This window comes from Lepisma saccharinum, chromosome 29, assembly GCF_977018435.1.
Source record: "Lepisma saccharinum chromosome 29, izLepSacc3.1, whole genome shotgun sequence".
In the NCBI taxonomy this organism is placed as follows: domain Eukaryota; kingdom Metazoa; phylum Arthropoda; class Insecta; order Zygentoma; family Lepismatidae; genus Lepisma; species Lepisma saccharinum.
In genome coordinates, this window is record NC_139257.1 from 43,223,161 (window position 1) to 43,249,327 (window position 26,167).

Sequence of the window (26,167 nt, forward strand, 5' to 3'; positions counted from 1 at the left end):
GTTCAGAGTAGGGATGGCCAGATCCGGATCCTAGTGGATCCGAAATCCGGATCCAGTTGGTTCCGGATCCTAAGGATCCGGATCCTAAAATTTTTCAGATCCGGATCCGGTACTTTCAGATCCGGATCCAGAACTTTTGGATCCGGATCCAGAACTTTATATATATATAGTGTGTGCGCGCATGCGCGATTTGTAATTAATTAATACACTTACAAGGGAGGTCTAAGTCTCCCCCTCCGATTTCCATGAAACTTGCAGGGCCCAAATGAAGAAATACATGTTTTTTTGTTTCGGCAAAAAAAATTGTTCTAGGGGGCAACCACCTCTCAAATGTCGAGATGAGGACAAATTGAAGTGGGGATCTGACCCCTGTGTTCCCCTCCGATTTCCATGAAACGTGGCAGGTGTATAGTAGGGATGGCCAGATCCAGATCCTATCGGATCCGAAATCCAGATCCAGAACTTTTTTATTTTAATTTGTAGAACTGTAACTGTAGAACAATTGTATAATTTTTGTATAACATTTCTATCTTGTTATATGTGTTAAAGGTTTCATCCTGGAATGGAATGTCTCACATTTATGTGTGTTTTCATCCCCCCACTCAAATGTCAAGATGAGGAGAAATTGAAGTGGGGATCTGACCCCGAAATCACGTAAATATGGCATAGGAAGAAACAGGGGACATAGGGCCTCTATACACCTGTCAAATTTCATGAGAATCGGAGGGGGACACAGGGGTCAGATGATACTCTCGTCAATTTGTCCTCATCGTGACATTTGAGGCGGGTTTTGCCCCCTAAAACAGTTTTTTAGCCGAAACAAAATTAAAAAAACACGTATTTCTTCATTTGGGCCCCTCTATACACCTGTCAAGTTTCATGAAAATCGGAGGGGGACACAGGGGTCAGATCCTTACTTCAATTTGTCCTTATCTTGACATTTGAGGGGATTTTGCCCCCTAAAACAGTTTTTAGCTGAAACAAAAAAAAAAAAAACCTTCCCTTCCTTTGGGCCCCACTATACACCTGCCAAGTTTCATGGAAATCGGAGGGGGACACACAAGTCAAATGCCCACTTAAATTTGTCCTCATATTGACATTTGAGTGGGGGGGGGTTGCGCCCTAAAACAGTTTTTAGCCGAAACAAAAAAAAAAAGTATTTCTTCATTTGGGCCCGTTTATACACACACCTGCCAAGTATCATGGAAATCGGAGGGGGACACAGGGGTCCGATCCTCACTTCAATTTGACCTCATCTTGACATTTGAGGGGGTTTTGCCCCCTAAACCCGTTTTTTAGCTGAAACAAAAAAACACGTATTTCTTCCATTGGACCCCACTATACACCTGCCAAGTATCATGGAAATCGGAGGGGGACACAGGGGTCAGATCCTCACTTCAATTTGTCCTCATCTTGACATTTGAGGGGGTTTTGCCCCCTAAAACAGTTTTTTAGCTGAAACAAAAAAACACGTAATTCTTCCTTTGCGCCTCACTATACTGCCAAGTTGCATGGAAATCGGAGGGGGATACTTAGATAACCTCCCTTGTTAGTCTTACACTTTGTAATTATTTAACACTGCATATATTATAATGTTTTATTTTAATTTGTAGAACTGTATATGTAGAACAATTGTATAAGTTTTTTATAACATTTCTATCTTGTTATATGTTAAAGGTTTCATCCTGGAATGGAATGTCTCACATTTATGTGTGTTTTCATTTCCAATACATTCGAATTAATACATATTCGTTTGAATGGCATTTACAAAATCACCTCTGACATGTGTGCACGAGTGTGTAAGCCGATGCGTAGCAAAGTATTTTAGGAACAACACTTGAAAAAAGTTCTTGTAGGACTAACGAAAAATTTCTTTGTAATCGAAGATCATAATACCTTTTAAGGTGTGGTAATATTATAATGGGATTGAGATACGAAACTCTCGGATCCGGATCCAGATCAGGAACTTTCGGATCTGGATCCGGATCTGCGGATCCGGAAATCTCGGATCCAGATCCAGATCCAGAATTTTCGGATCCGGATCCAGATCCGCAACTTTTGGATCCAGATCCGGATCCGGATCCGAATGGATCTGGATTTTTCGGATCCGGATCCGTTTGGCCATCCCTAGTTCAGAGTACTTCTAATCAAAATTCCAACTCTGTTCATACCCTTTTTAGTATATCCCTGTCAACTGTGGCAATGGCAGCTCTTTTTCTGGCCTTCAAAACATCAAGCTCAATGTCAGGAGTGCTGTACACTGTGTCTTTTACATATTACAAAAAGAGGTCCAGCAGCGTAATGTCAGAGGATCTAGAAAACCAGGCAATTGGACAATCTCTTCCAATCCAACATGCTGGAAATGTTCTGTCCAGGACATCTCTCACATCTAAGACCCAGTGTGCTGGTGCACCATCTTATTCAATGCCTGAGTAAAAGAACTGAATCACCTACAAGAAAGTATATTCCTCTATGTCAATCATAAGTTGTGCTGTATGACATCAAAGTTGTAAAGTACCTGTATAACTGATTTCAGCTTCATACATAAATATGTATTTACATATAAATCTGTTCCTCGATTTTCATTAATGAAGGCATGCAAATTTCGTTTTTGACGAAAACACGAAATATGAAAGAACATGCTGTAATGTTCATTTTCCAAATTTCTGAAAGGTGTGAGGTGCATTTTGTTACCCAGTTTTGTCACGAAATAATGCAAAATGAATTGCGAAACACGAAATATACTCGTAAACACGAAATTTTCCGTTTATGTAAACTAACGCGACACTTTCTGAAGTCTGAAGTATCCTGTGAGTTATGCAATTCACGGAAAATTAATTAATTGTGCTGTAAATATTTGAGAAGCAAAAATGGACCACTTTACCCAGGAATGAACTTAATACTCTGGTAACTACATAAATGTGCTATTAGAAGGGATAAGTTTATTTTGTGTAATAAGTGCAGTTTTTAAATCAAATTTAGGATTATATTCACAATTTTAAAACCAAAATATCATTTTATATAGCACTTTTGATGTGCTACACTGCTACAACACTGAAATTTTATTTTATTTACCGCTTTTGAACCCGAGATTGACTCTGTTTTTGTACTGAAATTTTGCTTTTTTATTTACCAAAAATATGTGCCTCTAATTATATTATCCTTCCAAAATAATTGGTGATTCAAGAGAAATAAAATAAAATAAAATATTTTTTCTAACATACAGACAGCATTGTTCTATTTCAATATTTCAAATGCATTTAAACATTTCACATATTCAATTAAAACTTCACTTAGAAATTGAATCTAGAAATAGTTTCCTTTAGTTACTTCTTTCCATTTCTTAAAACTTGTATGCACTGAGAACTCGTAAAGATTTATGACAATGTTCGTTTGATAGGCTAATTGGAACTTGAGATCCAAAACACTGTGTGCCTCCAGCAGATATCAAACCCAGGACCACTTCATTGAAAGGCAACAGTATTCCCACTACACCATCGGGGAAGGTTTTGTGATAATGTTGGCTGTAAACAGAGAAAACAAGTTCATTTTCAGAAAAACATTGAAACTGCTATTGGTGGAAATTGGATGTATTTCTACATAAAGAAAATCAATAATTGTTTTAAAACTAGATATAGGACTGATTAAATGACCCTCTATAATTGTAGACCTGGAGTAACATGTAGTAAATTTATTGGTCAAATTGTTAATAATCGTTGATTTTTATTGATCTAATATATTTCAATAAAATCCCATAACTGAATACATAGCTCTGGTGTTTTGTTATTGCACTCATGAATATATAAACTAGGGATGTGACAAAACTGCAAATTTAGCGATGCCGATGTACTCGGCAATAATTTATGGAACCGATACCGATATTAACTGATTCCGATACGTAAGATTATTCAACAGAAGAGGAATGTTACTTTCAGCATGACAAAATAAATTTGCTATAAACATTTCTAATGGCATGTAAAACATGTACACATACATATATTCTCAGATATTTAACATTAGTACAGAAGCAGTTGAAATACAAAATTAATTCCTGTTCTTAATACAGTACCGAAAATTTAATGCTGGCAGATTCAACTTCAGGAACACGACTTTTTGAAGCACTTCTGGAAGTAACCTACTTCTTCTCTTATCACAAATCTGTCCAACACGGAACACTCATTCACTGAATACTGTATGCCCAAGTATTTTCTCACTACTTGCTTCACGTTTGGATACTCATTTTTGAATTTCCAATACATCAGTAGATCCTGGTCACATGGAGTAGTCTGTTCAACGTACTGTTCTGTTTCTGATTTTAAGGTGGGTTGATCCTCTGAATCAGTTTGCAATAATTCTATCACAAAAACTCCAGTGATGAAGATCCAAAATCTAATTTTCAATAAATCATGCAAAATTGAAATATAAAACTTCTTAGAAGGTAAAACTCTAGTATTATCAGTACCTTATTGTAGCTTGGTGCATGTTACTCACTATTAAATAAAATAAACAACGTTAAATTGTATTAAGTTAAATTTAACACTACTTACGTGAGTGAGTATGAAGCTTTTATGGAACAACGTTTCAGGGTCCAACTGCCCCTTCATCAGGTTCGTAAATATTTTTCTAAGCACTGAACATAGTGCCGCGTTAAAAAGTGTTAAAAGAGGATTAGGTTGAGGGTAGGGTTGAAAACACTTAAAACTATCCCCGACACATTCCTAATTAAAAACTCCTCATTTTAAAGATCCCATAAAGACAAACCACTTAAAAACGGGAACACATGAAATCAATAAAATCCCACGTCAGTTGCACGGCCAGCACTGGTGAACAGCACCAATCTGATATGGGGTGAAAGCTGCTTCCCCTCCTATTCAGTCCCACCTTCCCCTCATATTATGTCACCATTCTAGTACAAATTCTCATTCCTCGCCGGCCGCTCGAATGACCGGTTTAAATATCAGATTTTTTGCTGATTCCAATACATAGAGGCACATATTTTTGGTAAATAAAAAAGCAAAATTTCGGTACAAAAACTGAGTCAATTTTGGGTTCAAAAGCGGTAAATAAGATAAAATTTTGGTGTTATAGCAGTGAAAAATTGGATGAAAAGTGGTATATAAAATGACATTTTGGTTTCAAAATTGTGAATATAATCCTAAATTTGATTTAAAAACTACACTTATTACACAAAATTAACATTTCACTTCTAATAGCACATTTATGTAGTTAGCAGAGTATTAAGTTTATTTCTGTGTAAAGGAGTCCATTGTTGCTTCTCCAATATTAACAGCAGAATTAATCAATTTTCCGGGAATTGCATAACTCACAGAATAATTCAGACCAAACACTACATTTCATGTTTGAGAGTTTATTTTGCATTTTGCAGTTCATTTCGCATTATTTCGTTACAAGACATGGTATCAAAATGTATCTCACACCCTTCAAAAACATGAAAAATTAACACTACAATGGATTCTTTGACATTTTGTTTTTTTGTCAAAAACAAAATATGCATGCTCCTACCAATAGATCAATTTCCGCCGATATTCATACATCTGTAATCAGCTTCGGCACATTCCTAATATGAACATAATGTAATAACTTTGTAAATAAAATGTATTAATACTGTTCATAGTGACAGTATTTGTCAATTCATCTACACAGTTCCATATTTTCTTAATTTCTTTCTTGTTTAAAATCTGATGAAAAAATAAATAATAATAAACACATTCTCTGTTTTTTGCAGGTTTTGGAAGAAGAAATGTCTGAGCTAAGAAAGAAGTTGATTGAAAAGGAAAGGGACAATGAAAGATTACAAACAGAGATAACCTTAACACAAAAAAGGCCAAAGGGTACAATGCAGAGAAGCAGGTTAGTGTAATATTGTACACACAACAATTTGTGTATAAAATTTTGATAATGTATGATTTCCAAAGTACAACTAAAATATTGCCTTTTATATATTTTGTGGCCCTCATTGACTAGTATTGCTTTTCTAAATTTTAATCTTAACTCAATGAATTCTGAAACCTATTATTGGAATAAATCTACAAAGAAAATAGTGGTAAATTATTAATAAGTAAATACACAATTTAGTAATCTTACCAGAAGAATGGTTAGTGCTCTTGAAGTAAAAAAGTAAAGTTCCCCTGTGCTTTGCACCACGCCATGAAGACATATAGGGGTGTGAAGTTAGGGCCACACATTTTCTTGATCATGGTCGAAAGTGGGGGTGATGTGATCAGCACCATGCCCGTGGCTGCTTTTACCCCCCAGTTTCCTCCAGGTACCCACTTTATACGATGTCGGGTGGGTGTTGGAGCTGCATCAACAGTTGGAAAAATCCTGGTTCTCCCCTGCCGGAATCGAACTCAGGCCCCTCGCATGGTAGTCAGATGCCCTAAAGACTAAGCTACCATGGCTTAAGGTTAGTGTTCTTGCTTAGTGCAACTACTAGGTTCAATACCCAGTGGCGTACGCAAGGGGGGGGTTACCGGATTTAACCCCCCCCCCTTGAGCTTTTGAAATATTATGGAAAATGCTGCAGAAAAAAATTAAAAATGGCTAATTTATCACAGTCAAAGATCTGCGACAGTAATAATAATATTAATAATTTGAATTATTATTCCCATGCAGCATGAAGAAAAACACAACATTCCAAACACAATCTAAGCGGCCGCAAAGTTTTTTTTTTTTTTTTTTTTTTTTTTCTTTCTTCAAAAAGTCGCGCATTGACTCTCGCGAGAATTGTGAAAATTCCTTGCTTCGTCGCAGTCTGCCGACCTTATTGCAAACGTTCTTCCCGGTACTGATTTCACATCCCCTTGTGAACTCTCAAGTGATGCTGAGTCTACATCCACATCATTAAGTAATGTTGAAGAAGTGCTTTGTGAATCACCTAGAAGTGATAAATGTGTTGGAATGTCTATAAACTTACTTTTCAACGAAAATATAGACTCAGTGGAATTTTGCAACATGTATTCTCGCGCTTCATCATCATCCTGGGCGAATTCCATAGGTAAAGGTAATGTAAATTGTCCCGTGCATATAGCACCATGCATATAGCACCATGCATATAGCACCGTGCCATGAAGGCACACGTAGTGGTGTGGTGGGCCCCAAAGATTCTCGATCTCGAACTATTTTGCAGGTGATGTGATCAAACCATGCTACGGCAGCCTTCATCCCCCAGGGTTGCTCTCAGGTACCCATTGCTATGAGGCTGGGTGCGGAGAAGGCTGGATAAATTCCAACCAATTCCGGGAATCGAACCCGGATATCCCACGAAGTTGTCAGACTAGACCAGCGCGGCTCCTTGAATGAGTTTCATATTTCGATTATTTCAATAAATTTAATATATTTGCTTGTTTTTATGGATTTTCTTCACATTTAAAATGTCTCACTAATCATATACAAATAACCGTTGACTAGACAATTATTTTGTAACAAAGAAACAAAAGAAATGTAATTTTGTTCTATATCTTTCATAAATAGCAGCTGCATTAGTAGTAATTAAACTAATTAACTAATTAGAAGTATTATTAATTAATTTATTATTAATTAATTAATTAATTAAAGTATAATAAAACAATGGTAATGTGAATTTGTAGAAAGTTTTCGAAATAACACCCCCCTTGATGAAATCCTGCGTACGCTACTGTCAATACCTGTTGTAAGCCCCACCAAAAGTTGAGGAAATACTTAATGGAAGTAACAGGCCCCAATCAAGAATAACAGATAACAGGAGCACTGGGCTATATACTATAAACAGGCTATACATAAATGTAAAAAGTAATATAAATACGAGGTTTATTTTTTAATTAGGGGCCGTTTTGAAATAAAACGAAAGCATGCAAATGAATAAATTTAATTACCTCAGTGGCTGTTCATATGTACATTCAGCTACTTCTCAACGTAGTTCCCATAGTTGTTGAGACACTTGTCATAGAGGTAGATGAGCTTTTGTAGACCCTCATCAAAGAAATCTGTCGCCAGGTCAGACAGCAATTCGTCACGGTCTGTTTTGCTTCATCGGCGCTGTTGAATCGCTTCCCAGCGAGGAAAGTCTTCAAGTGGAGGAATAGGCGATAATCGCTAGGGGCGAGATCCGGACTGTACGGAGAGTGGTCCATCCGCTACCAGCCAAATGAGTCAATGAGCGACTGTGTGGCAGCTGCAGTGTGTGGTCGTGCGTTGTCATGCAGCAACATGATACCGGAAGACAGCATTCCTCGTCGTTTATTCTGTATTGCTCGGCGAAGATTCTTGAGAGTGTTGCAATACACGACTGCATTAACTGTTTGTCCATTCGTCAGAAACTCAATCAGAAGCTCCCCGAACCATGCTTTCAACATCATGCACCAATGAGTCTGTTATGATGGAGGGGCATCCTGATCGTGGTTCATCATGAACATTCGTGCAACCAGCCTTAAACAGACATACCCACTTATGCACCTTGCCTTCAACAATAACATTCTCACCATAAACCTCACGTATCTGGCGATAAATGTCTGCCGCTTTCACATTTTTCGATGTGAAAAACCCGATCACTGATCGTATCTCACACTCGGCGGGATTTCCAATCACCTGCCAACACTTCCATTGTCCACCACAACTACACCAAGCGTTTCACAACGTGCAAATGGCGTCTGTTTATGTGCAAGGCATGTCGGTAACTACATGCGCAAAATGCCAAGCATGCCATGTTGCCAACGTGAGCGCAAAATGGCCCCTAATTAAAAAATAAACCTTGTAAATAAATAATGAAAAGCTACAAGTTGCACCATGAAGTTCTTAAAATAACTTTTACATTTTTTAACCATATAATTTCAATGAAAGCAAATATTAATTTTTTCTAGTTAGAAACTCTACTATCACCAAGAAAAGAGATACATTCTTGGAAAACAATTCTGCATATATGATCTTATTTTTTGTGAAACGTGTTATGTAAAAGTTTAAAAAAGTAATGCAGTAAGTTACTTAAATTGCGATTATTTCAGTTTCATGGGTAGCTAAGATGACTTGGAAGTTGGCATATTTAAAGATCTAAAAAATAATTGGAACTGCTATACTAAAATCAAGGATGTCCAAGGGATCTGCCCCCCACCCTAAAAGAGTTATTCTAAAACAATGAAAATATACTTGTTTAGTATTTGTTCTATAATCAATGGTTATTGATTTCTGCCAAACTTATTGGGAGGCAAGGAATTGTAATGATACAGCTTCTACATGCACTCTACTACTTGTGATAATATGCAGAAAATATAAATCAGGAACTTTTCTTTTCGTCAATTGGATCTAACTCCTTTTGTTGTTATTCAATAAATATTAAATTCTTTATCTATTTGACATTAATTTCCTTGCCAGGCAGTTCTTTATGTACAAATTTTGGTAACCTTAACTACACATAAGCTAGATAATGAATACGTGCTGTTATATCTATATTCTTTTACCTCTTTGTACCTATTCATGTAATAAATACAATACAATATGAATTAATTTACATGTTTAATTAGGTAATGTTATTTTAATTTAATTAAATATAGTTATTCTAATTATTATTATTTTTGTTGTTGAGACCCCCTGAAAGGTATTTCTCGATATGTGTGTGACTATAATCTATGTTTATACTGTCGATTTTCGTGTAAAGAAAAGAGAGATTGATCCAGTTTTGTAATCATACATTTATAATTTCACTATGAGGTTGTAATTATTAACGGTTCCTCATTGTATCCTTGATTTTCTTTGTTTTGTTTTAAGCTCACTTTCTGCACAGATAGACTAATCTGAAGTGGACCTACAGTTTTTAGTGGGATTCGAATCACTATATGTCTCTGAAAGGCAGAGCCTCCCCAATGGTGCAGTGGTACCATCATTGCCTTGTAATCAAGGGGTCCCGGGTTTGATACACAGTGGAGGTACATAGTGGTTCGAATCCCACTTTCAACTGTAGGCCCAATCCCATTTAGCCTTACTGTGCATAAAGTGGACTTAAAACACCAACTCAATCAATCTCCATGTGCCCCAACCATCTCATCTGTGCCTGATCTATCCTGTCCTGAAGCTTCACCACACCCACTATCTGTCGAATCTCCTCATTCCTTATTCTATCCCTTCTAGTCTTCCCCAATATACTCCTTAAAAATTTCATCTGCATTGCCTGCATCTTTCCTTTGTCTCTCTCTGTCATTGTCAAAGTCTCAGCTCTGTGTGTACAAGGGTAATCCCAAAAGTAAGGTCTCCTATTTTTTTTTTTAATACAACAAAACTTTTTATTTGGCAATTGGCAACACTGTTGTGTTGGTTGCTTTCCCCACTCCGAAACAAGCCTGCGCACACCTTGCTGGGACACTCAGTCTTGGCTTGGCAGCTGTTTGTAATTGAGCTCTTGCTTGGCGCTACCGCCAAGTGCGAAGTTCGCGCAGTTATTCGGTTTTTGAATGCAAAAGGCGTTAAACCGATTGAAATTCATCGCCAATTGACAGAAGTGTATGGCGAGTCGTGCATGGATGTCAAAAATGTTCGCAAGTGGTGTACAGAGTTTGAAGCTGGTCGTACTGAAATTCACGATGAAGAAAGAAGCGAGAGACCGTCAATTTCTGATGAGACAGTCGCGAAGGTTGAGCAAACCATGCGTGAAGATTGGCAGATCACTCTGGATGATCTCTGTACGTTGGTTTCTGAGGTTTCCCGAAGCACCATTCATAGGATTTTTATGGAAAAGTTGCAATATTGGAAGGTGTGTGCATGATGGATCCCGCGAATGTTCACTGAAAAAAACAAATGGCAACGAGTTGACTCTTCCTGCAAATTTCTTCACCTCTATGCAGACAAAAAGGATAATTTTTTGGATTCGATTGTCACGGGTGACGAAACCTGGGCATTCCACTTCACACCTGAGACCAAACAACAATCACGTTAATAGCGGCAATCCTCCTTGTCCAAGCCGCAAAAATTCAAACAAACAGTCTGCCGCTAAAGTCATGGCAACTGTGTTTTGGGATCGAAAGGGGGTATTGTTGGTCGACTTCATGGCTTCTGGGACCAAAATAAGCGCTGACAGTTATTGTGAGACACTGAAGAAACTCAGACTGGTGATTCAGAACCGGAGAAGAGGAATGTTGAGCAAGGACGGAAGCATTCTCCACGAAAATGCTCACCCCCACGTTGCCCATCAAACAGTCACTCTCCTGCAACAGTTTGGATGCGACATCATCACCCACCCACCCTATAGTCTGGACTTGGTACCCAGTGACTACCACCTGTTTCCCAAGTTGAAAGAACACTTGGCCGGAACATGCTTCAGCAACGATGACAAGGTGAAGGATGTTTGACGCTTCCTCAACGACATGGCGGCAAGCTGGTATGACATGGGCATTCAAAAACTGCCACAGTGCTTGCAAAAATGCATCGACCGAAATGGCTAGTATAGAAAAATAGATAAATGTTCAAGCTTTAAAATGATGTAAACATTATTGACAATAAATGTTTCTTTGTATTTAAAAAAAAATTGGAGACCTTACTTTTGGAATTACCCTCATAATAATTGGCACCCAACACTCTTGATGCCATCTGGGAGGCCCATATTGTGTCTTTGTGTAGTAAGTTATTTAAAAGTACTTTATTTTCAGATCCTTGGATAGCAATGAAGCTCTGGATTTGAGACGCCAGCTTCAAGTTATTGAACAAGAAGCTTCTGTTTTAAGAACAAAAACTCAATCTTTAGAATCAGAAAATGAAAGACTTACAAATGAAAACAAGAGACTGCAAGTAAGAGCAATCCGAAAGCCATCCATCTCTGTAGGCGAACAGTCTGAACAGGAAAGCAACGAATTAAAGGAGAAAGTAAAAAGTCTGGAAGGAAAACTGACGGAGGCAAACAACAAAATAAACGAATTGAAAGCAGCCGGTGGCAAAGAGGAGAAGCCTGTCCTGCCAACAAAGACACCACTTTCGGATGTAAAAGCAAAGAAGGTGAAAGAAGCACCAGAAGTGGAAAAGCTGAAGAAAGAAAAAGAAGATCTGCAGAAGGATGTAAAGACAAAAGCTGATGAATATGAAAAACTGAAGACCCAACTGACGAAAGTCGAAGTTGAAAATGATAAACTTAACGAGACACTGACTAAGTTAAAAGATGCGAGCAACTACAAAGAGAGAACACCCAAGAAACCTGGTGATATGACTTCAAAGCTGCAAATGAAAAAGATGGTCGAGGACTTGGAGAATGAAATTGGTAAGTTGAAAGCCAGATTCTTATGTTATTTATGATACTTGCCTGTTAGTAGAGGCAATGCAGAAGTACACGGACATGTGAATTAACATACTGTAATGTTCATTTTTCATGTGTTTGAAAAGTGTCAGGTGCATTTTCCTACTATGTTTTGTCACGAAATGATGCGAAATATACTCTTATATACGAAATTTATAGTTTATTTACGAGTGCACATTTTCTGAGGTCTGTTATCCTGTGAGTTATGCAAATCACAGCCACTTGATTAATTCTGCTATAAATTTTTGAGAAACAAAAATGGAATCCATTACACAGGAATAAGCTTAGAAGGGAAAAGTTTATTTTGTGTTATAAGTACAGTTTTTAAATCAAATTTAGGGTAATATTCACCATTTTAACACAAAAATGCCATTTTATATTCTGTTTTTCATCCTGAAATGTTTCCAGATTTTGTACCGAAATCTTGATCTTTTATTCACTATAAATATGTGGCTTTATTTATAAGACAAATGTAAAATATTAATCTTGGCTATTTGTATTATTCAACCAAAAATGGTCACATTTCATTTGATATAGAAGTTCTTAATCATCTTGCAATAAGAATACTAGAGTTGGGGTTCATATTCAGAGGTTTGGATCCAGACGATGAATCCCCTGTGAACTTAATATACAATTAGTGTTATAAAGTCATTCCTGTGTAGTCTTTAGTAGTTTGTGAATTGTAATGAATGAGATGCAGTTTTTACAATTACTATAATAGAAATAATAACACCAACTACATCAATACCATGCAGAGGTAAAATTACTTGCTCGTTCACAATCAATATTTAATTAATTGATTGAAATAAAAATTTTGAGTGCATCAGCAGCTATTTGCACCCGTCATACTACATGTGGCCCTGCCTATTACCATAATTAAAGTCAACCATTGTCTCTCAGGACTAAAATCTTACGAGGCTAAAGCTAAAGCTGTAAAGGGGCACTCAGCACGTATGCGGACAAAACACACACTACAGAGGATTATTCTGGTTGTAGGTCCGGATGCCAGAGCCTCATTCGCCTGCAAGGAGCAGTTACCGAGGCATACTATGTGGAAGTGAGGCATAATCATTAAATACCATATTTACTCATGTATAATACGCACTTTTTTCCAAAATTTTTGCCCACAAAAACTGTGGTGTGTATTATGCACGGAATAAATCAGACAGCCAACATGAAACCGTACAGGGTCATTCCATGATTTTGGGACACTTGCATTGATTTTTCATGTTTACGGAACCCTATCATGTTAAATATCATTGCAAAGCTTAAATCCTGCAGTTTCTGAATATGGAAACAGTATTCCATTCAAGATAACAACACTAATGTGAAATGCGGTTGAAATAAGTTCATCACAAAATGAAGGAACGTTCTGATTTTTATGGTACTTTGGATGAAAGAAAACATAAGGAAAAAGATAATAAAAATTAAAATGTAATCCTGGCCAAATAACATGACATACATGGAGTGTGTAAATTCCTTAATGGAAGAAATCTTGTGCTTCTAACTGCTATTTGGAAGGTCCTGAATGTGCCTCATATAAATGTTACATTAGTCATGGAAAGAAAAAGTTTATATCTTGAAGTTCTTTTAGGAAAATTAAGAAGGAATGAGCAAAACCACGTATAAAAGTTTGAAGGGCATTTCACACAATTTTTCACTTTGTAATGTAATGTTCTGCTACACCAAGAAAAGCAGTGCAACTCTGGCGGAATTTGAGCATGCACCTTCCGTAACATGGGATGCATATAAGCAGTATTTGTTGGGCAAGATATAATAGAAAATAACTTCCTGAGCACTGCAAATCAATAGCGTAATTTTGATCTTGCTTTCTACTATTACAGAATAAATAAGGTGGTTAAAGAGTTAAAGCTTTGGGATGCTAAACACAATGGAGAGGGGGAGGTGGCATGGGTTGGAGACTCATTGTTTCCACAAGAGGATATTTTCCTCTTGGTCCACATAGCAACAGGTGACTCATTGAATAGGTATGATGTCATCCACTCTTGATCAGCATAGCAACAGCTTTACGACCTACAACTATGAAAGCCATTTCTTGAAACTGGATTGTACTGTGCATTATATACGAGATATAATTTTGTGTCACTTTTCCCCATCAAAAACCACAGTGCGCATTATACACGCATGCGCACTATACATGCGTAAATACGGTAATATGTGGTCTTTTCAGAAATATTATTTGATGATAAGCACCATTACTTCATCATCATTATTTTTACAATCACATTGAAATAGCCAATTACTATTTAAATGTCACATACTGATAATTAGGGATGGGACACATTAATCGGCAGTCTTTAGGTATCGGCCAATATCGGTAAAACTACCGATTACTTTACCGATCCGATATATCATTTAGTGCAAAATTCTGCCATTTTGTTATAATTTTTATGGATAATCTAAATATGCAACTTCTTTTGCACTGTAGTTACCTTGAAACGCACATTTATTAAGGAGGTCAGTGAACCAATCAGGCTATTCAAGGGTTACTTGGAGTTTTATATCGGATCGGTAGAATATTGGTATTGGTAAATTTTATATTGATAGTTAATCAGTATCATTCAAAATTTCATATCGACCCATCCCTAATGATAATCATATAGATTATAATCTAAGGTATTATTTAAAATTGCAAAATTAACACTGTCAATACTACTAACGCATATCCCTTGAATTCTTAAATTATAGGTGAGCTGATGGTGGTCTTGAAGAATACTGAAGATGACAAAAAGAAGCTGCAAGAAAAAGTAGAATCGGTGAAGAAGGATGGTGACAAATCAAGTAACAACAAACAAGGCATAATGGAAAGTGACATAAAGAAAAAGCTAGAAGAATTGGAAGCAGAATTGAAGACTGAGAAAGAGAGAGCCGATAAAGCAGAAACAATGAAGAAGAAGTTGTTACGAGACAAAAAGACAATTGAAGAAGAAAGGAAAAAAGCAGAAGAAGAAAAGAAGAAAGCAGAAGATGAAAAGAAAAGGTTAGAAACAGAGAAGAAGAAACTGTCAGATGAAAAGAAGAAATCAGATGAAGCCAAGAAAAAAGCTGAGGAAGATAACAAGAAAGCTCAGGAAGAAAACAAACAATTAATGGAAGGGAAGAAAGCTGTGGAAGAGGAAGTCAAGAAGTTAAATTCTGAAAAGAGTATGTACAATTCTAATGCTTACTATGCAAGATAAAATAGGTTTTACTTATACGAGGGTTGCTGGAAAAGTTTCTGCAAACTACAACCAACAGTGGCACTAGTGTTCCTTATTTAGACATTTTTTATGTTTAAATTATCTTTGTGTGTTTAAGCGTATTCGTTTATTTTTCACAGCAGTTCTAAGAAGTAGTTTCGTGCAAGAAATGGAAATTTCTCGTGAACACTTTCGGGCAATGATTTTTTTTATGATTTCAAATATAGTTTAACACCGAAACAATGCATCAAGCGACTTCATTCGGCTTTTGGGGATGAAGCAACATTCAATAGGACTGTGTACAATTGGTTTTCCGAATTCCAGCATGTTCACACATTTCTCAGTGATGATTTCGTGAAGGTTGTCCATCCACGTCTGTTGTTGCCAGTAATGTTGATGCTGTGAGTGAAATGATTGAGAGAGATCGGCATGTGACATACCGTGAGATTCAGGCATCCTTGAACATTGACATGAAAGCAATACATACGATTTTGCATGGTCATCTGAACGTACATAAACTTTCAAGCCGTTGGATTCCACACAACTTGACTGAAGCTCAAAAACAGGCTCGTGTAAAGTGGTGTAAAGAAATGCTAAAAAAAATTAACCGAGGCAAGTCAAATTTGGTGTACTACATCGTTACAGGGGACGAACCTTGGATCTATTCATACGAACCTGAAACTAAACAGCAATCCACTGTTTGGGTGTATCAAAATGAGCCGAAACCAACAAAAGTTGTTCGTTCGAGGAGTGCTGCCAAGCAAATGATTGCTTGTTTCTTCGGTTATACCAGACATGTGGCAACAATAGCTTTAGAAGATCGAAGGACTGCAAATGCTGAGTGGTATACAACAATTTATTTGCCAGAGGTCATCAATGAATTGCGTAAAACAAACCCAAATTGTCGCATTATTCTTCACCAAGACAACGCCAGTTCCCACTCAGCACATCAAACTGTTGGAATTTTTGTCCAGTAAAAATGTCGAATTAATGACTCATTGTCCATACTCACCTGATTTATCACCTAATGACTTATTTTTGTTCCCACACATGAAAAATAAGATGCGTGGTGAGCGATTTGTGTCGCCTGAAGCAGCTGTTGACTCATTCCGAACAGCGGTTACTGAGGTATCAGCTTCAGAGTGGAAAAAATGTTTTCAAAATTGGTTTGAGCGTATGCAAAAGTGTATCGGTCTTAAAGGTGAATACTTTGAAAAACAATAAAGTCTTTTTTTCATATTGATTGCAGAAACTTTTCCAGCAGCCCTCGTATCAACGTTTTAAACGCAGATTGCAAATCAGTTTTGTCAGATAATAATCGGCATTTTTTATTGTAACTCTAATGTGATTGTGTTATGGCTTGCCTTATATTTTTCATGCACACATTTTTTAATGTTTATATTGCATAGAATGCAACAGGTAATGATGTTTAGGAAGATTTTAAGGGGAGGAGGTAGTTTCGCACCAGTTGTGCATTTGTTATAATATTGTCGGAAAGGGGCAATGCTACTAAAAAAAATCCTGGCGTATGAGAGAGTATGAATTTCTCCCCATGTTGCAAGTGGAAGTGTTTTTTTATCTTGATTATTAAGCTAGACACGATGTTTGAAAAACATGATGAATAAGAATTTTTGGAATCCCATGTATTCCTTATGGGGAATCAACTTCAACATCAAGTTACAGCTAAACAAATGCAAGTTTCAACTTTTCCTCTGGTCAAATGCAACTTCAAACTGTCCTCTTTCCGTTGATATATTTTTCTATGCCATAGGAAGTTTGAGTTTCGCAAGAGAACAAATCAAATAATACTCCCTTAAGCACAATGGATTTCTCCTTGCCTCCTACGGCCATCCTGGCTGTGTTGCCAAACCTAATGCACATAATAGAGCTAAATTTTACCCTAAATAGAATTCAAACTTACTTTCCAGGAGCTAAATTTACGAAGGCTGGATAAAGTGCCTTGTAGGGTAAATTTAATTTTAGGTGTCAAAGGGGTGGGGGTGCTGCTATCACCATTAACTTTAAAGTGATGACAATTTATGCTTTTCCGGCAGCATCACCCATCTCAATAATACCGATGATTATATGAAATTGAAAATAAAGGATTCCCAGATAACAATATTATGTCATTCACGTCAAACACGGCAATATAGAAAAAGTAGCTGGGGAGGTAAGAGAGGGTAGGGCACGCAGCCAATATAACAATATCATGTCATGTGCAAAATGTATACTCATGACAAAAGTTGGTCTTTGTGACCTATAGCCAGTGTTGGCATCATAGTAGGGCAGGGGGCAGACATCCTAGTTTATGAGTGCACAAAAGAGCCAGATCTGGTTCCAAGAGAACTAAATTGGCAACATTGCCACAGAGGGAAGAGCTTGGGAAGAGCCTCACAGAAACTGTTCCGCATGCTCTTAAGGATGGACTGGTATGAAATTTTAATCCAAACTGATGGAAGTCCTTACTTACTGGTACAGTCCATGTAGCTCCTTGGCCTCCTCAGCTTTCCTTCTCTGATTCCCGGGTTTCTAAGATCATGTTCCACATCATCAAGGCATCTTTTCCTTAATCTTATCCTCCCATGATGTTTTCCTATGGAGATTTTCTTGACGTTCTGAGTTTCTGCCATTCTCTGAACATGACCAATCCACAATATTCTCCCTTGCTTAATTTTCACTAAAATATCCAGCTGACTAAACAGTTCCTGCACTTCAACATTTGTCCTCATTCTTCATCCCTCCTCATCTCTTAAGGTACAGGAGATGATGTAATCAGCACCATGTTCTGGTTGCCTTTACCCCCAGGGTTGCTCCCAGGTACCCATTGATTTGAGGCTGGGTGAGCCCCAGAGCTGCTTTATGTGGGGATAAGACCGGAAAAATTCAAACCTTAGGTCACCTACCCTGAGAATCAAACCCGGGTCTCTCCCGTGCCAGTCAGACACCCTACCAAATAGACTACCACTGCTCCTCGTCTCTTACTGCTACAAATAACTTTATGAGGATATTTCTTTCCCACTTAACCACCAATCTACTTCTCTAGTTGTCATCACCCAACATTCTCAGCCATACACAGCCATGGTTATGTTGTATTCCTGCTGACAGTTTTGGATTGGTTCCCACTGGGTGGTAATAACTAGGGCTATATATATATAAATACCTAAAAATATAAAAAAAGAGGACCTAAAAATGGAAAAAAGGACATATAAATGTGATCCAAATTAATTAATAACTTCAGTTTTAATTACATATTTAATGAATATGGGCAGCACTTCCTTATCTGACTTGAGATCTTTGTCTGGTCGTATACACCATGCTGAAAGCTTCAAAACAAGAGAAAGTTGCCACTTACAGCGTGATCTTCCAGACAAGTTACGGTTAAAGGACCTTGTACCGTACCTGCTTCAGTCCTCCAAAAATGTTTTTCTCTCGTTTCAGGGATGGTTCAAATATATTTATTTATTTCTGTTTTTATTATTTGTTTACTACAGAAAGGATGTTTAAGAAGTTATGAACTGATGATTCGAATTCAGAATAGACAGTAAAAACATAGTCGAAAGAAGGTGAAGTTCGAAAAAAAAAACGTTAAAACCTAAAAAAAGGACGAAAAAGGCAAAAAAGGACAAATAAAACCCACCTTTTTCTGGCCTACAATGACCCAAAATGAACATATATTATGTTGGGCCTCGTCTTCGGACACTAGGGGAAAAAAAAGGATTTTTCCTCAACTTCCGAGCCCTAGTCATAACATTGGTTCCTGTATTTCTACTGATGTCGTATTGTCAGCTCTCTTAGCATCTTTCAACTTCATGTATTTTGTTTTATTTATATTCACTTACAACCATTGTGCCATGCTCTATTCTCTAGCAAGCAACAGTTCTCTTGAAGAGCTCGTTCATTCCTTATGATTATTGGTACGTTTTCGTCATACATTGTCAGCATATGCTACCACTTGTAATAATCTGGTTTATAAGTAAGCCTGCTTCCACCCACATACATTCGAGGGTATGCACTTAATGTCCTGGTACCTTTAAATAAACCAGGACGTCGGTTTCTCTGAATTTAATGGTTCCGCCACCTTTTCATTATCCTTATTTTCAATTTAATACATAAATACAATATAGGGATGGGACCGGTTAATTGGTAATCTATCGGTATCGGCTAATATAGGCACATCGTTGTATCTGTTTATCGGTAAAATTGCCGATTATTTTACCGATCCGATATATCAATAAATATCTTATGATTTAGTGCAAAATTCTGCCATTTTCTTGTAATTTTTATGGATAATCTCCATGCCCTACTTTCTAAAAAAGTAATTGTCTAAATATTCAACTTCCTTTGCACTGTTGTCATCTCGAAACACACTTCTATTAAGGAGATCAATTAACATTTCAGGTTCTTCAAGAACCATTTCTAACTTTATATCGGATTGGTTATCGGTATCGGTAAATTTTATATCGGTACTTTATCGGTATTGGACAAAATTTCATATCGGCCCATCCCTAATACAATAAGAACAAAAATATAGTATTCTGTACAAACATTGGTAACTTCAAATTGATATAATTATATTGACTCATTCTGGTGACCGTAACTGGTCTTTTGCAAAGTAGTGTTTATTTATTTAAGGATTTTAGCTTATTTGGTAATTAGTTAAACTATTAGTAATATAGTTTAATGTTGAGTTTTAATTTATGTTACTTTATGGTTAGTTTTAGTTATCTAACTGTTGTTAATTTGGGTATTATAAATAGGTATGACAACCATTCTGAAATTCAGAACAGTTTATTGTTTGAGTGGTTAAAGATGTAGGGTTGTGGGGGTGAGGGTGATTTTATAGGAACTTTGTTGAGGGTTGGCTTTCATTAGTCTGCAGGGACGCCAGTACCCAGTCTGCTTCCAGATTAGGTTTCATAAGATCACGTGTACTAATCTGTTAAGTTTTGTTCCTGTCACATTATGCTCCATCCTGAACTTGCATCCTGCTGTTTTCATGGTCATTTCTGTCCACCTAATCAGTTTCCATGGGATTCCAAAATCTCTCATATTTTTTTAGATCTTAGTTAGACTAGAGTATCATATGCCTGTTCTACATGCAGCTCATGAAGTTGTTTATCATACTCATAAAACTTCTCCAGTATTTGTCATAATAAAAATATCTGGTCTACGGTATGATGATGTTTCCTTAATCCTGCTTGGCAATCCCCCAATATTTTTTCCATCCGGTGCTCCAGTCATGAAGCTACAGGGGTTGGACAAAAATATGGAAACACCTGGTATAAAACAGGTAGCCATTTCAAACACGATTTGCATCTGAATGGTAGGTGGCGCTGTGGTCACTGGCACTTCCTGCGAGGTATACACCCTGGCCAACCTGACAGATGGGCCAGTTACAGTTCAGCAACCGATCCGTGCAGTTTATTGTGAATCATGTATGAGCTGATAGTTTCAAAGAGGGCAAATTGTGGGTGCAACTATGGTGGGAGCTTCCGTGACGAAAGTAGCGGAAATGTTTGGTGTATCAAGAGGCACAGTCTCGAAGATCATGACTGCCTACGAGACTTCCGGAAAAACCGCATCAGCGAAGCACCAGCGTGGACGCAAGTGTGTGTTGCATGATAGAGACAGATGCACATTGGGTAGGATTGTGACCAAGCAGAAGATCACCACGGCTTCAAAAGTCACTGCTGAGCTGAATACAGTGCTTACAAACCCTTTTAGCATCAAAACAGTCAGAAGAGAACTCCACAAGCAGGGTATTCATGGCAGATGTGCAATTCACAAACTACTCGTGACTGTTGACCACGCTGCTAGACGGAGACAGTGGTGCAACGCCCATAAAAACTGGACAATGGAGCAGTGGAAGACTGTACTCTGGTCGGATGAGACATCCTTTACATTGTTTCCAACTGCTGGCCGAGTGTACGTGTGAAGAACACCATCACAAGCGTACGATACAGACTCTGTTACCGAGAGTGAAGCATGGCGGTGGTTCAGTGATGATTTTGGCAGCCATCTCCTGGTATTCTGCCAGACCCATCATCACCCTGCATGGACATGTCACTGACAGGGACTACGTAACCATTTTGAGTGACCAGCTGCATCCCATGGTGCACACTTTGTTCGAAGATGGTGATGCAGTGTTTCAAGATGACAGAGCCCCTGTTCATACAGCTCACATCGTCCAGGACTGGTTTGATGAGCACGAAGATGAAGTGTCACATCTGCCATGGCCTCCACAATCGCCAGACCTCAATATTATTGAGCCCCTGTGGTCAGTTTTGGAGACCAAGGTGCGAGCCCACTACCCACCACCATCGTCTCTACAACAACTTGCAGCTGCTTTGGAGGAAGAATGGTACAACATCCCTTTGACAACCATACACGACCTGTATTTGTCCGTTCCACATCGACTGCAGGCCGTTCTGTGTTGCCAAAGGTGGTCCTACTCGATATTAATAAAGGTAATTTGCATTTCTGCAGGTGTTTCCATATTTTTGTCCAACCCCTGTAATATCTTACCAAACATCTTGTAGTTTCATCCAGCAAAGTAATCCATGGTAGTTTTGGTACAGTGCCTTGTTCCCTGTCTTAGGTATGGAGCAAATTATGTCTACCCGGTCCAATTCCTGGACGTTTCTCGTTTTGTCCACACTTCCTTTATTAGTTCATGGATGGCCATCTACACTCCCTCTCCATGACATTTCATGAACTCCAACTCCATACCATCTTCACCTAATGCTTTATTGTTATTTAATGCTCTATTGCATTATTACTTCTTTCTCATTCCATTCTATTTCATTCACTTCCATTTCTTCTTCTTTATCATTCCTTTTATTTTCATTGTGCCTCCCCGATGGCGCAGTGGTTGGTAGCGTCATTGCCTTGTAATCAAGGGGTCCCTTGTTCAATACCCGGCGAAGGCACATAGTGGTTCGGATCCCACTTTAAACTGTAGGTCCAGTCCCAATTAGCCTTACTGTGCATAAAGTGGACTTAAAACACCAATTCGATCAATTTTTATTTTCATTGAGTAATTATTAGAAATACTCCTGCCATCTTTCCAGCATTTTACTTTGGCCTCCAATGAAATTTTCGTCTTGTCTTTGTAGAAAACAGCTCTTGGTAATCATCTCTTTATATCTCTTGTAAAACTTTTGTATCTCATTTCTGTCCTTCATTTCATCAAACTCTTCTATTATCTTTCCCTCAAACTGTCTTTTCTTGGTCCTGAATATCTTATCTGCTCTTTACAAATTTTACAGGATTCTTGTTGGGAAACCTGATGGTAAGGGTTCAGTAAAAAGGCCAAGATGAAGATTAAGGGATAACGTTGAGATGGACCCAAAGGAAATCTGAAGAGATTGCATTGATCTTGCCCAGGATAGGGACAGATGGAAGGCTTGTGTTGCTGCAGCCTTGGGTTTAAGAAGGCTAGAGAGTTTGTTAGATTTGTGAAGTCTGTTACATGCTATTTACAGAAATATTGGATCAGTAAAATTATTGTCAATTTCATGAATAAGCAGATACACATAAATGCCAATTAATCCTTCTCAAAGATTTCTTAAATATATTTTATTTCCTCATTATTATTTCAGCTGAACTTTCCAAGAAGCAGGAGGAGATGAATGTGTTCATAGAGAGGATAGAGAGCTTGAAGAGGGACCTGGACGATGAGAAGGCAGTGGCAGCTGCTCTAAGGAGAGAACTGGAAGACAGGAGCTCCTTGAAAGAAGAGACACGAAGAGTAGAACTAGAGAAAGGCAAACTGCAGAAAGAGGTTAGTCAAGTCACTAGCATGCATATTTTAGCATATTGTAAAACAGTGTTCATGTATGTTTTGTATATTTGTTAGAACAATTACCCTACCACAAGGATCGTTGTAGGGTAATTTTTTCACCAAGAACACTTAGGAGTCTACGTTACACAGGTACCCCCACAGCACAAATCTCCAAGGGACGTCCATAGAATATCCACAATGGACATCCATGGGATATCCCATCTTGGATATCTAGAGAATCTCCCATGTTCAGGGGATCTCCTGTCCTGGATATTTGTGTGATATGTAGTATTACGTCCACATGTTATTAAAAGTTTGACATCAATGTTTTGATATTCATGTAAATATTCATTCACAGTATCTAGTCGCTAGGACTCAAATTCTGTGATACTGTACTAAATCGTAACTTTAAAATATCTCCCAAAGGAATTGCATCGTCCATAGGCCCATTAGCTTTTCAGGGAGTCATGCAAGCACTCCAGACCAGGTGAACTTTCTCTGCCACGAGGCATTCTTCGTGCTTCGAACACAATGCCATTTTGCATTAAGGATGGTAACTTGATTAGCCGTGGTGGTGAAGAATAAGTTTTGCATACTCTCCTTATCATTGATACGCATCTGAAAAATGTTTGTATTGACATGTGTAGATATATGTGTGTGTGAATTTGACTGCGTCAGTGCATGTGTGAGAGAGAGAGTGAGAGGTTGGACACCTGAGGTCTTCAATATGTGTAAATGTAGTCTAGGAATGTTCTTCCCGTATCAAAAAAAAAAAAAAAATCAGCATGAAGTTCAGATTACGTAAATGTCCAAAATATATTCTTATCCACAATGAAATGAAATCATCCAGATAATGTCCCGATCATGTGAACCCATTTCTGAAACATGTCAAGAAATCATCCCCAGAATGTCCAAAGCATATCCAGAATAGCCGGACCCTGTGGCCGAGTGGTTAGCACATCGCGCTACGACGCCAAGGGTCCCGGGTTCGAATCCTGCTCAGGCTTGGTTGTTTGTGAATGTCCATTCATCAATTTCATTACTCATCCCCATCTTCGCAAATTAGCCAAGAGGCACAAAACACGAAGTAAAATAAACTAAATCAATCAATCAATCATATCCAGAATATCCAAAACAAATCCACAGAATGTCCAAAACATATCCAGAATATCCAAAACTAATCCACAGAATGTCTAAAAGACGTCCTTCCTGGATATCCTATGGATGTCCAGAATTTCGGCATGAATATCCAGAAGACATCCATTAGACGTATCCAGGATATTTGTGTGCTGTGTGGATAGCAACACACAAGAAAAAGGTGAGCGATATAGCAGAGGAAGCCAGGATAAAAGTGTTTTGTGAAGAAGTATTGAATGTAGCCTGCATCTTTAACCTTTTTTTATCCTTCTAATTATCAAGTTTTCTGGATAATTGGAGATGCATATGTCCCCATGACTCATTTGGTGCCATCTCCAGTTGTAAGTAAGAAACTCTCTCTCTCTCTCCCTCCCTATCATATATAACAGTTCATGTTCGCAAAGAATTATAAAGATGTTAAACTGACATTGAATATAGTAAAACAACATTGTGGACATCCTATGAATATCACTTGGAAATGTGATCAACACCATACTCCGGCAATTTTTATTCCCAGGGATTGTCCCCAGATATCCACTGATTAGGGGATGGGTGAGCACAGAGTCACTTCACGCAGGGACATTCTCAGAAAAATTCCCATCTGAGATTACCCACTGCAAGAATCAAACCCAGCTCTCATACATAACAGTCAAATAACCACTGCAGGAGCTCTTTACTATGTAGTAGAATTTTACAGAATATTTGTAGAAATAACAGATTATTGGCAATTTTACATATACGTATATATGTATATCTTTACCTTCCATTTACTACTACCCATGAAACCGATCATTTCTTCCTAATATACATGTTGTGTTTCATTGTTTCTAATTTATAGCTTCCAAGCTATAAGTTGTAGCTTTATATCTTGTTAATTACATAAATCTATTCCAAAGAAATTACATTTAACCCTTAACTGCAATGGTAGGGGTCAGATCTGACCCCAGATAGTTTTGTGGTTTTCTCTCCTTTTAATTTACATATGCTGTGTCAACATTCCATTGAATTAAGGTTCAAAACATGGTTTGAAGAAAATACAATTAATAAAGGTAGGACCACCATTAGGAATCTTTATTTATATGTATTCCAGCTTGGGATTTGTTTTACACAAAAAGAATTGTGCTGCCCGGGACAATTTTCCTTGCCACAGTCGATCCTCTTGTCTTCTTTCCTCAACAGTGCAGAGGCAGCACACTCAAATTTACTGTGTTCCAATTTATAAAGAAGCACTGTGTCTGTGTCTGTGTCCCTCAAACAATAATTTATGACATGCACTTGGTAGAAAGTTGAGGTCACAAACAAGAAATCCAGCTATTGCAGCGGAAACTTTCTTGTATCCCTTTTCAAACTCCGGTAATTTTTTCCTACACTACATGATCTTATTATAAGGGAGTCCTATCGCTAATATAGGTTTCTTTCCTTTTCTTTCTTCCATTCTAGTGTGATCACTAGGGCCTGGGACTTTATGTCCTATAAAACTTTAAAATATGTATGTAATGAAGTTATAAAAATGGAAAAATATGTCATGAAAAATTAAAAATATGTCAGAAAAATTCAGAAGTATCTCCAGTAAAGCCAAAAAGGTGCACAACAGTACTTTCGAATGTCTCATTATACGGGATGTCAGTATCTTCCAGGGAAGATGGACTATGAAAGGGGTGGGGTATTAAATGAAGTCAGAATCCCTTTAACCATATAATGTAGTGGGAAAATACTGACAATATATTGTGAGGTTCACTGCAATTATCCAAAATGGTATTTGCTATTATGTCAGATTTA

The 26,167-nt window shown here is 37.7% G+C and overlaps 1 protein-coding gene across 5 annotated transcripts in view; it reads left to right on the plus strand.

Annotated features, from left to right (window-relative positions):
- Positions 1-26,167, plus strand: part of LOC145981333 (uncharacterized) — a 292,919-nt gene that overhangs the window by 178,920 nt on the left and 87,832 nt on the right. For all 5 annotated transcript variants that reach the window (XM_083114544.1, XM_083114543.1, XM_083114546.1 and 2 more), the window contains exons 12-15: positions 5,747-5,871; positions 11,631-12,232; positions 14,978-15,433; positions 23,070-23,251. In XM_083114544.1, the coding sequence (XP_082970670.1) occupies positions 5,747-5,871; positions 11,631-12,232; positions 14,978-15,433; positions 23,070-23,251 (1,365 nt within the window). The remainder of the gene's footprint in view (positions 1-5,746; positions 5,872-11,630; positions 12,233-14,977; positions 15,434-23,069; positions 23,252-26,167) is intronic.